Here is a 12269-nt window from a genome sequence, read left to right as displayed (position 1 = left end):
GTTATTTTATTATTTTGGAGACAGGACCTTGCTATGTTGTTCAGGCTGTGCTGGAACTTGTAGTCCTTCTGCCTCAGCCTTTTCTTTCTTTTTTTTAAAATTAATTTTATTGGTACATTTTATTGGTACATTTTAGGTATACAATTCGTTTACATTTATCATTGGGTGCTTGTACCTGTACATGGTGTATCTTGGTTCTTATTTTTCTTCCCCATTCCCTGTGCACCCTTCACCCCCTCCACCCTTCCCTATTTACATAGATTTCATTTCCAATTTTTTTCTTTTCTCAGTTTTTCCTTTCTCTCTTTTCCTTTCCCCTTCCCCTCCCTTCAGCCTCAGCCTTTTCAATAGATGGAATTATAGATATTCACTACCATGCCCATCTTTGTCTCTAGGTTTATAATATTACTAGCCAGTGATGATTATTGTCCAGATCCATTAATTGATATGACATAGTAAAACAAGCAATGATTTTTAAATTCTATTATATCTTCTTTATTCATAACCTGAAGTAATTCTACAAATAGTATCTATACCTCACTATTTGTCTGACTCAAGAATTTATCATAGAAGAAAGGCAGGGTAGCTGGGAGTGGTGGTACATGCCTATAATCCCAACACTTGGGAGGCTGAGGCAGGAGAATTGCTATGAGTTTGAGGCTAACTTGGGCTATGCAGTGAGTTTAAGGCCAGCCTGCACTACAAAGTGAGACCCTGTCTCAAAAAATGAAAAAAAAAAAAAAAGCAGGGTAAATATTTACTTGCTTTTCTTTATTTGCCGGTTTCACACGTAAGGGATTGGTCTTTTAAAAAAATATTCTTCTGGGGCCGGGGATTTAGCTCAGTGGTGCTGTCGCCTGTCTCGAAAGCACAAGGTCCTGAGTTCGATCCCCGATAGCAAAAAAAAAAAAAAATTCTTCTATGATGACTAATGAGTTGTTATTTTTTTTATTTATTTATTTTTTGGTACCAGGGATCAAACTCCAGTCCTTGCGCTTGCGCAGCAGGCAGCAAAACCACTGAGCTAAATCCCTGGCCCCTTTGTTGTCATTTTGTCTGTTTTATTATTAACTCATAGACTTAATTTTTTTTTTCATTTTTTAAAAACCTTTCCAATTTTTTTTAAAGCTACCTACCTTTATTGCTTCTTTGCAAGTCCTTTAATCTTGGTATGTTCTTGAGTCACTCTTGAAGATAAAGCATCATGGGATGGGCATTTAGCTCAGTGGTTCCGCCACCTGCCTTGCAATTGCAAGGACCTGAGTTGGATCCCCAGTACCAGAAACATAAAAAAGAAAAGATACAGTATCATGACAGTTATCGTAATAGACTGGTATATCTGGAGTTCTCAGTACCACTGAATTTGAACGTCATCTCATCATTTTCAGTAATGTTCCAAGTATTTTGGAGCACCTAAGAAAATATTATATTTTCAATTAATTTGATCTGAGTAATTCAGTATAATTATTTTGATGGTACAATTGTTCAAAGAACATAACTTGAATGTAATCTTCATTTGCTTTTATAATTTTTTCTAGCGATGGTATTTAAAAAGTTGTCCTGTGCATATAAGAGGACATTTTAAAGATTCTTACAGAACTAAAATACTCTCAGACTTGAAGACAATTTAGCAGTTACCTCATTGTATTCATGAAATAATTTGCCTAATTGCTAGTGATCAAAATTGAAACTGAAAAAAAATTTCCTTTAGTTTTCAAGATTTCATCATCTACTTTGACATCTTGAGAGCCTGAAGAGTAATTGGTAATTAAAAAGACACATTTTCCTATATTTATTGGGTGCAATTACATTAAAATCTGATGTCTTGTCAAATAGAATATTTGTATCTTTATTTCCTGTAGGCAGTTTGCTGAATAGTTTATATCATCAATTGCAATTAGCTTATCAGGTTGTAAAACATTGCCAATTATTCATCCTTGTAAATTCACACATTTTACTACAAAGTCCAAAACCTATCTCTTTAACAAAAACAGTAACCTCATCATGAGTTTGTTGGGAGAATTAAATAAAATAATGTCAAAGTGCCTAGCATGTGATAGTTCTGCAAAATTGTATCTTTTCTTACTACTTTATATACACAGAACACTGATTTTCTTTCATTTCCATTTTTTTCCTACAATTTCTGAAAGAGTGATTCTCTGAAATTAAATATTTTTTATTGTCTAATGTTAGTTACAATGCATAATGTGCATAATTTGTAGTAGTACTTTGGTTTAAAAATAGATAATTTATGAATAATGGGTTTAATCTTGATAAATATATTTCACAATATGCTATGAATTTTTTTGCTGACAATTTTTTTCCTTGGCTAATGATATACAATATCTCTTTCAATATTATGGACACAGTTCTACTGCTGTGTGAGGAATATTTTTCACACGCTAAATTACATGAACTAATATTGATTAATGCTAATTACACTGACACTGAAAATTTAAAAATCTGTGATAAAGTTATCCTACCCTAGATTGCTTATAGTTCAGGTTTTTAAAAACTTTAACTCTTGTATCTATGGTTGGAACATGAAGAGATGCTTTGTGAAGGTGTAAGATTATTCTAATTAAGTGAGATTACCATCTATGCTCATTTAGATCAGAGCATTTTTGCAGTTACGTAGAATATAAAATTTGATAATGTTTTACAAAGTCATCTGTTACTTATTTACCTGACTGCTACATATTTGCCATTTGCTTGGTAAAATTAAGCACCTAATTGTGAATTCAGTTTTGCAGAGAGACACTTGGTCAATAGCTTAGTCACTTTTTCCACTTTTCATGAAAACGTGGTTTAAATATAGTCACGCTTTCCTTGAAATCTGCTCCTTTTGTTATTTTCTTTTTTAGTTTCTTGTAAGCCTTTCTGATCTCCATAGTTTTGTATTGGTGTACGAGAGCCTGTCTTTTTGCCAAACTGATATTGATCTATTTAGTCCATTTTCAAAATAGGCTATCCCAACACACTTTTTTATTTGTTATTTTAAATACACTTTGGATAATACTTGTAGGTCTTTACCTGAAAATCTTTCTAAAAAGTCAGCAAATAAGATTTGCTTTAAATTCTGTCTGTAGTCATACAATACAATTACACTGATTTAATCTTTAGTTCTTTATTTATTATTTGTATTTTGGAGAAAAAGTTTCAGGAAACCAAGACCATGGCCAGAGTAAGAATTATCTTAGCTATTAGGGTCAACTAAGAAACTCTCCACAAACAAATACACACACACACACACACACACACACACACACAAATAGTGGTTGCACTTATCTGAAGTTGTATGCAGAAGTACCTAAAATAGAAACTGTTATGTACACTGTTTTTATTCTCCCAATGGCTATATGCTTATAATAAGATATAGTATATTATAATAAGACCCCTACCCCAAAACATGAAGGTATCAGGGCCACAAGCTAAGGGTTATTTTATGTGTTAATCAGGTTGTTTTAAGCACAATTTTAATGCTCACTAATGCCTAGGGCACATTTCACACATTTATTAAGTCAGGAGGCTGTGGATGCCAAAGCAGGAGGCTGATGAGTGCATTTTACCTGCTAATTGAGTCACTTGACAATTATTGCTTGTATTTGCTGGACATTACTCCAGAGTCTCAATTCAACAAGAATCAACAGTTAAGGGCCGGGGATTTAGCTTAGTTGTTCCGATGCCTGCCTTGCAAGCACAAGGACCCGAGTTCGATTTCTGGTACCAAACCAAACCAAACCAAACAAAAACAATTAATATCTCTGTTCTCACAGAGGTCTCTGAAAATGCTTTCACCCTGGCTGGTCTGGTCTGAGGCTACGACAGGGGCCCCAGGGGAGCAGACTGGAGGATGTGTTGCCTCATTCTGCAGGCTGGGGCTGATAAATTAATCTGGAGATTTCAGCTGAGGTCTGAAATGTGTTTAAATCATCCTTGCTGTCTTCAGCCTTGGGGGGCCTTGCTGCCTTTTCACTTCTCCGCACTCGTCTCTGCATCTTCTAAGACCCAACCCTTTTGTTTTCTCCTTCCACATGTCCTCTGAATTCCACAGGTAATTGGCTCTCCTCTGTCTCCCAAAGAGGCTGTATTTCTGTTTTGATCACTGTATGTGTCACATGGTACCATAATTGTGCGCCACTCTGTTTTTGGCAGACTGTGAGTCATTGTGTGTGTCCTGATCCATTTTCATTGTGTAGCACACTTATAAATTAATTTCAGGGCTGTGTGGCAGAGGCACTTCTGCAAAAAAAACAATGCACTAAATATGTGTTGACTAAGTAGTGAACGATTAGGCTGCTCTCTGCCTGTTTCTTACTGCATGACCATCTCACACTTTTCTTTGAGCTGGTCTTTAGTTTTTCTAGTGCTACTCTAAATCATGTCTGTTCCAGTTGATCTAGTCAAATTGTCCAGCCATTCTTACAATAAAACTGCTCCCTCTTTTCTCATCTAGTTTCATTTTAGCAACTGCAACTATACACAAAGGGAAATAATTCTTTGCACAAATTCCTCCATCTGAGCAAAGCAATTTGAATTGTGGCAGTAAAATCTAGCTATGCTACCAGATCTCTGGACAGTATTTACAATAGTTAAGAAAACGAGAACCTTCTGGGTCAGATCTTTGAGAGGGACCATTTTACAGCAAATGGAGCTCAAAGCATCAGAAAGAATCCTGTAAACCAGGGTGTAACTCTAAGGGCAACACTAGCCTGTTAGTTTTTCTGTCAACAAACTCTAGTTTTTTACCTTGGGTGATGACAGTGGTGTGGGAAGTCTTCTGGTACTTCTCAAAGTTAAAGTGTTATTTACCTTCTGTAGCGTCCAGAATTCAGTGGGTTTCTTTGGCCTCCCTTTTCAATGTTAAATCTTTAAATCTTAGCACATGATAGTAGGAACGTGAAGAATGATGCTATTATTGTTAAAAACGGAGGCTTAGGTGCATGTAGTGTAGAGACAACATTTTACCCAGGGTGCATATACACATCACGGCAGATCAGAATACCCCACCATTCCAAAGGAGGGTCCTGTGCTGCATAGTTTGGTGCAAGCATATTCTTTTTAAAAAATTTTTATTTTATTGGTATATTTTAGGTATACAATATAATGGCATTCATCATTGGAAATTTGCACCTTTACATAATCTCTCCTGGTTCTTATTTTCTCCCCCTTCCCCTGCCCTCCCTTCAACCCCTCCATACCTCCCTATTTACAAAAACTTTCTTTCCATTTTTTCATTTTCTCATATTAATTCCATTCCCTTCTTTCCTTTCCCCTACCCCTCCCACTTCACCATCCCCTTTGCGCCTTTTCTTCCTATTTCACATTATCTATTATACCTTTTAGTCCTTATTTACACTTTCAGTTTCTCACACTAGAGAAACTATTCCATATTTACACATGTGTGTACTATTTATTTCACTTAAGAGTATGGCCTCAATGTGTATTCATTTAGCTACAAACGTCTCTAATTTCTCATTTTTTATGGCTGAATAGCACTCCATTTTATATAAAAAAACACATCTTATTTATCCAGTCTCCAGTTGATGGACATTTGGGCTGTTTCCAAGTTTTAGCTGTTACAAACTGCTGCTATGAACACAGGTGCACATATATCACTGTGGTATGATTCTTTTAATTCTTTGGGAAAGATAGCCAGCAGGGGAATAGCTGGGTCAAATGGGACTTCCAGTCCTACTTCTTTGAGGTATCTCCATACTGATTTCCACAGTGCTTGCACCAGTCTACACTCCCACCAGCAGTGGAGCAGGGTTCCTCTTTCCCCACAGCCCCGCCAGCATTTGTTATTGGTTGATTTCTGGGGTGAGGTGGAATCTCAGCATTGTTTTCATTTGTATCTCTTGAATGACCAGTGATGTTGAACATTTTTTTCATATGTTTATTTGCTATTTCTGCTTCTTTGTCTGAGAAATGTCTGTTCATTTCAGATGCCCATTTTTGGATTGGGTCTTTAAATTTGGGAGGTCTGATTTTTTTAGGTTCTTTATAGATTTGAGATAGTAGACCTTTGTCTGAGGAAGAACAGGTGAAGATTTTTTTCCCGCATTGTGGGTTGTCTCTTCACACTGCTGGTGATTTCTCTTGCTGTGCAGAAGCTTTTTAGTGAAAAGAGATCCCACTTGTTGATCATTTGTGCTGGTTCACAGGCAACTGGGGTTTTGTTCATAAAGTCTTTTCCTACCCCAATGACTTCGAGTTCGACCTAACCTCTCTTCCAGCCAGTTTAGTGTTTCTGTTTTAATATTTAGATCTTTAATCCATTTTGATTTTAGTTTAGTGCTTGGTGAGAGATATAGGTCTAGTTTTAGTCTTTGGCAAGTTGAAACACAATTTTTCCAGCACCATTTATTAAAGAGGCTATCTTTCCTCCAGTGAGGGCATTTGGCTCCTTTGTCGAAGATGAGGTAGCTGAGTGTGTCTGGAGTTGTTTCTGCATCCTCTAATCTGTTTCACTGATCCTCAGGTCAGTTTCTTTTCCAGTACCATGCTGTTTTTATCACAGTAGCTTTGTAGTATAGTTGCAGGTTGGGGATTGTGATACCCCTTGCCATGTCTCTGTTACCTAGAATTGCTTTTGTTATTCTGAGTCTCTTCTGGTTCCAAATGAATTTTTGGATTGTTTTCTCAAGGTCCATGAAGTATGCTGCTAGAATTTCAATTGGGATTGCATTGAATCTATAGAGCAGTTTTGGAAGTATGGCTATTTTCACTATGTTGATACTTACTACCCAGGAGCAAGGGATGTCTTTCCATTTTCTGATCTCCTCTTCAATTGCTGTCTTCAGAGTGCTATAGTTTTCAGAGAAGAGGTCTTTGATTTCTCTTGTTAGGTTGATTCCCAGGTATTTCAATTTTTTGGATGCTATTGTGAAAGGAATTGTTTGCCCTATTTCTCTATCAGTGAGTCTGTTGTTCATGTAGAGGAAAGCTATTGATTTTTGTGTGTTGACCTTGTATCCAGCTACTTTACTGAATTTGGTTATTAAGTCTAGAAGACTTTTAATGGAGTTCTTGGGATCTTCTATATAGAGTATCATGTCATCTGCAAATAATGACAATTTGACTTCTTCATTTCCTATCTTTATTCCTTTTGTTACTTTCTCTTGTCTAAGTGCTGTGGCTAATGTTTCCAAGACTATATTGAACAAGAGTGGTGATAGTGGACATCCTTGTCTGGTTCCTGTTTTTAGTGTGAGCGATTTCAATTTTTGACCATTTAGTATGATATTGACTGTTGGTTCTTCATTGATGGCTTTTATCAGATTGAGGTAGAGACTGTCTATTCCAATTTTTTGTAGGGTTTTTATCATAAATGTGTATTGGATTTTGTCAAATGCTTTTTCTGCATTTATTGAGATGACCATTTGGTTTTTGTCCTTGGCTGTATTGATATAGTGTATTACATTTATTGATTGGCTTATGTTGAAACATTCCTGCATAACTGAGAAAAATCCCACTTGGTCAGGGTGTATGATCTTCTTGATGATCTTCTGCATTCTATTTGCCAGTATCTTATTAAGGATTTTTGCATCCATGTTCATTAGTGAGATTGGCCTATAGTTCTCCTTTTTGGTTGGGTCTTTCTCTGCTTTGGGGATGAAGGTGATGCTTGCTTCCAGGAATGAATTTGGGAGTATTGCTTCCCTTTCAATTTCATTGAAGAGTTTTAAACAGTAGTGCAGTAGTTCCTCTCTAAATGTCTTACAGAATTCAGCAGTGAAGTGATCAGGACCTGGGCTTTTCTTAGTTGGTAAGGTTTTAATTACATTTTCAATTTCATTGATTGATATTGGGTTCTTTAGAATTTTTAGGTCTTCTTCATTCAACTTTGGTAATTCATATGTATCTAGGAATGTGTCCATTTCTTCTGTGTTTGCCATCTTATTGGCATATAGTTTCTGGAAGTAGGTATTGATGATCCTCTGGATTTCTGCTGGGTGTGTTGTAATTTCATCCTTTTAATTCCTGGTTGAATAGATTTAGGCCATTTCTTTCCTTTTTCTGATAAAGTTGGCTAAGGGTTTGTCAGTTGTTTTATTCTTTTGAAGAACCAACACTTGGCTTCATTTATTTTTTGGATTGTTCTCTTAGTCTCCATTGTGTTGATTTCTGCTCTGATCTGTATAATTTCCTCTCTTATATGAACTTTGGGTTTGTCCTGATCTTCTTTTTCTAGAAGCTTGAAGTTCAGCATCAGGTTGTTTAATTGGGCTTGTTCTGTTTTCCTAATATGCATCTTCACTGCTATGAATTTCCCTCGTAAGACTGCTTTCATTATGTCCCATAGGTTCCAATATGTTGTATTGTCATTGTTATTTAATTGTAGGAATTATCTGATTTCTTCTTTAATTTCATCTGTGGTCCATTGGTTATTCAGAAGTGTGTTGTTCAATTTCCTTGTGTTTCTGAAATTCTTGTGGTTTCTTTTGCTATTGATCTCAAATTTTATTGCACTATATTCTGATAATATACAGGGGATAACTTCAGTTCCTTTGCACTTACCTAAATATGTTCTATGAACGAGTATGTGGTCTATTTTGGAAAGCAACCCATGTGCAGCCATAAAGAATGTGTATTCTGATTTTGTGGGGTGGAACACTCTGTAAACACGTTAAGTTCATTTGCTCAAGAGTTTGATTGATTTCTAGTATTTTGTTGCTTGTTTTTTGTCTAGTTGTTCTATTTGTGACAGTGGGGTATTGAGGTCCCCCATTACTATTGTCTTAGTGCTTATATGGTTTTTCATGTCCATTAGTATTTGTTTTATATAGTTGGGTGCACTAGTGTTTGGTGCATAGATATTTATGATTGTCATCTCTTCCTCTTGGATTTTTCCTTTACAAGGGTGTGGTGTCCTTCTTTGTCTCTCTTAATCAGTGTTGGTTTGAAATACACTTGGTCTGCAAAGAGGATAGCTACTCCTGCTTTTTTTGGGTTCCTCTCCCATGGAGTATTGTTTTCCACCCTTTAACTTTCAGTCTGTGAGTTTCTTTTTGAATTAATGTGTTTCTTGTATGCAGCATATTGTTCATCTTGCTTCTTGACCCATTCTACCAGTCTATTTCTTTTGATTAGTGAATTGAGACCATTAACATAGATGGTTATAACTGATATGTATTGACTTATCATTGTCATGACTCTTCGTTGTTGTTGGATTCTTCCCCTTTGAATTTAATTTATTGTCGTGCCTGTTGTATTCATTCTGCTGGGCTTCCTGAGGTTGTGATCCTCATTGTCTTTTTCCTAAGATTTTGTCTAAAATTTTTTGGAGTCCTGGTTTGGTATGCATGAAGTTCCTATGATGCTCTTTGTCGTGAAAGTATCTTACTTCACCGTCAATTTTGAAAGATAGTTTTGCAGGGTACATCAATCTGGGTTGGAGGCTATTTTCCTTTAGGGCTTGAAATACATCACTCCAAGCTCTTCTTGCCTTGAGGGTTTGCACTGAGAAGTCTGTTGTGATTCTGATGGGCTTTCCTTTGTATGTGATTTGTTTCTTTTCTCTCACTGCTTGTAGAACTTTATTCTTCTGTTGGGTTTCTGGTATCCTAACTATTATATGCCTATGTGCAGATTTTTCTTTTGATCAAGGCTAGTCAGAGTCCTATATGCTTCCCTTATCTGTATGTCAAGTTCTTTCCCCCTGCTTGGGAAGTTTTTTGCTATCACTTCTGTGAACAGTTGTTTTTATTTCATCTGCACTCTCTCCTGTTTCTTCATTGACTCTGATCAGTCTTATGTTATTCTTCTTTGCACCATCTAGCAGCTGCTTTATTGATTTCTCATGATTCCTTACAATTTTAAAGTAATTTTTCTTTTCCTGGTCACTAATTGCAATCTTATCTTCTATATTTGAAATTTTGTCCTCACATTGGCTCATTCTGCTCTGTAGACTTTCAATGGAGTTTTTAATCTCCTGGAAATGTCTTTGCATCTGTTTTATGGATTCCATTTGTTTCCTATGTTGGGATCCCATCATGTTCCTCAGCTCCTCTATTTTTTTTATCTGTGTCTTCTCTAGATTTATTAATCATGTCTTGCACTATGGGCATAATCTCTGCTGTTATCTGAGAAATTATTTCTGATTTCATTTTTTTCAGATCCTCTTTTGTTGCCAGTTCAGGGAGTCCAGGTGGTTGAGTATCAGATTCTTCCATCTCATTTCCCTTTGAGGTTGCTCTAAGTGATCTGGAAGTCTGTTTTAGAGGCTTGTTTATGTGTCTTCTCATTTTGGGGGCAGGGTGGGGGGGCTGCTGCTGGCGCCCACGTGGCTCACCTCCTTTGTGCTGGAAGTGGTGGTAGGCTGCCCCAAAAGCTTCCTACTGTGCACTGGGAGCTGCACCAAGTTGACCCGGAAGCCCCCTCTGTGCTAGGAGTAGGTTGGCCCAGAAGCCTCCTATGCAAGCATATTCTTAATTCAGGGCTCTTAGCTCAGGAAGGCTTAAGCTTGTGATTGTGAATTCCACATATAGCCCCTTCCTCTGAGGATTACATATTTGTAGAACTTGAACCCACAGTGCTCCTGGGCTAATCATGAAGAACTTTTCTCATAGAAATCTCTTCTTTCCTATACAGAATCTTACTTGAAGGTAGAGACCCTATTTGGGCAAACCTATGAATATTGCCACTATCATTAATATCATTAAAGAAATCTTTTGTTAACCTTGGCTGTGTGTTATTCATTTTAATAAATGTTGTCATTTAGCCACTTCGATGTTATGAGTTGTAAGTAAGTGTTATCTTTTTGACATCTTATCATTAGGACGGGACCTCTGTGGGACCTTAAATCAGTAACTAACTTACCTGTGCCTTGGCTTCCTTTTCTCAAATTGAGAATAATCAGCCCACAAAATATCTTTGATCTATTCCAGTGCTAAGGTTCTATGAATAAAAGGTAAGTAAATAAGTTAGGGGTCTGTGGTTTTCTCTTCTCTTCCTTTTTCCTTACCATATAGAAAAATGTGACAGAATCAAAGAGGATATTAATTTTTTTCTACTTGATTTTTAAGTGATTCCTGTGCTCAGATAGGGTTTGAAAATTTACCTGAACAGAGGGGACTGGCAGCTTCTTTGGCCAGGCTATGAGGCAACTTCTCCAGGTATCAGCCTGCTGCTGGAAAAACACATGAGTTCCCTGGTGCTCTCTCCTGGTAGTCTGCACTGAGCATTGTACTGTGCATTGTGCATGATAGCTGGTATAATTTTTCAAAAAGTAAATTTACATCTCTCTTGCTTAATTGTTCCATCATGCTTTCTGTCTTCCATTTTCTGGAAAACACTAAGTTCTTACCAGTTGCAGGGCCCTTGCAACACCTTTATCTCTGCCTGAGTTGCTCCCTTTTATGCTTCCTTTCCCATCCTTTTCTCCTTGCTTCCTCATTTGGCTGGCTCCTTTCCATCTTTTAGATCTTAATTTCAATTCCTGTATTATTGACTTACCCGGCACTGGGAGAAAATATCAGGAACCTGCAACTAAAGGAGGAGAGAAGTTTATTTAGTTCATGATTTCAGTGGATTCAGTCCATAGTTGGCTGGCTCCAAGGCAGAAATGGCATGGTAGAGGATATGGTGGAGGAAAGTTGCTAGCCTCATGGCAGCTATGAAGCAGAAAGAAGGGAGCAGCTGGGGACAAGAAGATACCCTTCCAGATCATGCTCCAGTGACTCACCTCCAACCATTTTTGTTATCATAAATCTTTATCATAGAGCTTTGTACATCACAAACATAGCTTTAATTGTAATCTGGAAAATTTTTTTGTTTTCTTATTTATCATTTGCTTCCCCCAATAAAACTATAAGCTTGGTAAGAAAGGACTAGGGGCTGAGGATTTAGCTCAGTGGTTCCACCACCTGCCTTGCAAACGCAAGGTCCTGAGTTCAACCCCTGGTACCCTCCCCCCTCTAAAAAAAAAGACAGGACCATGCACTATATACTTGCCAGTGCTAGTACATAATACCTGCTCAATAAATATTTGTTGAATGGATGGAAGAACATTTTTGTTGCTACTTCAACAATTTTTTAAAGGATAATAATCATTTAATCTTAACATTTGCATGTATAAACATACCACTTTATACATACAGGGGAAAATAAGTTCTGCAGACACAACAGTTTTATCTGTATTTACTGTTGGTTTCTTAGATTTCCTGTGTTTCATCAGGAGGAGAGATGAAATCTATTACCAGTATGTAAAGAGCCTTTTATAGGGTAAGTATTCCAAATCCTTGTTTTTGAATAGTTTGTGTTTC

At 36.9% G+C, this 12269-nt stretch overlaps 1 protein-coding gene across 1 annotated transcript in view; it reads left to right on the top strand.

Annotated features, from left to right (window-relative positions):
• The window catches only part of Il26 (interleukin 26), a 35630-nt gene that overhangs the window by 19151 nt on the left and 4210 nt on the right, over nt 1-12269 (top strand). The window contains 1 exon segment of the mRNA XM_004861391.3: nt 12163-12228. Coding sequence (XP_004861448.1) covers nt 12163-12228 — 66 coding nt within the window.

Source organism: Heterocephalus glaber, unplaced genomic scaffold (assembly GCF_053883595.1).
Source record: "Heterocephalus glaber isolate CG9 unplaced genomic scaffold, H.glaber_assembly_v1.0 deba00001569, whole genome shotgun sequence".
NCBI classification, from domain to species: domain Eukaryota; kingdom Metazoa; phylum Chordata; class Mammalia; order Rodentia; family Bathyergidae; genus Heterocephalus; species Heterocephalus glaber.
This window is presented reverse-complemented; position numbering and strand designations above follow the sequence as displayed.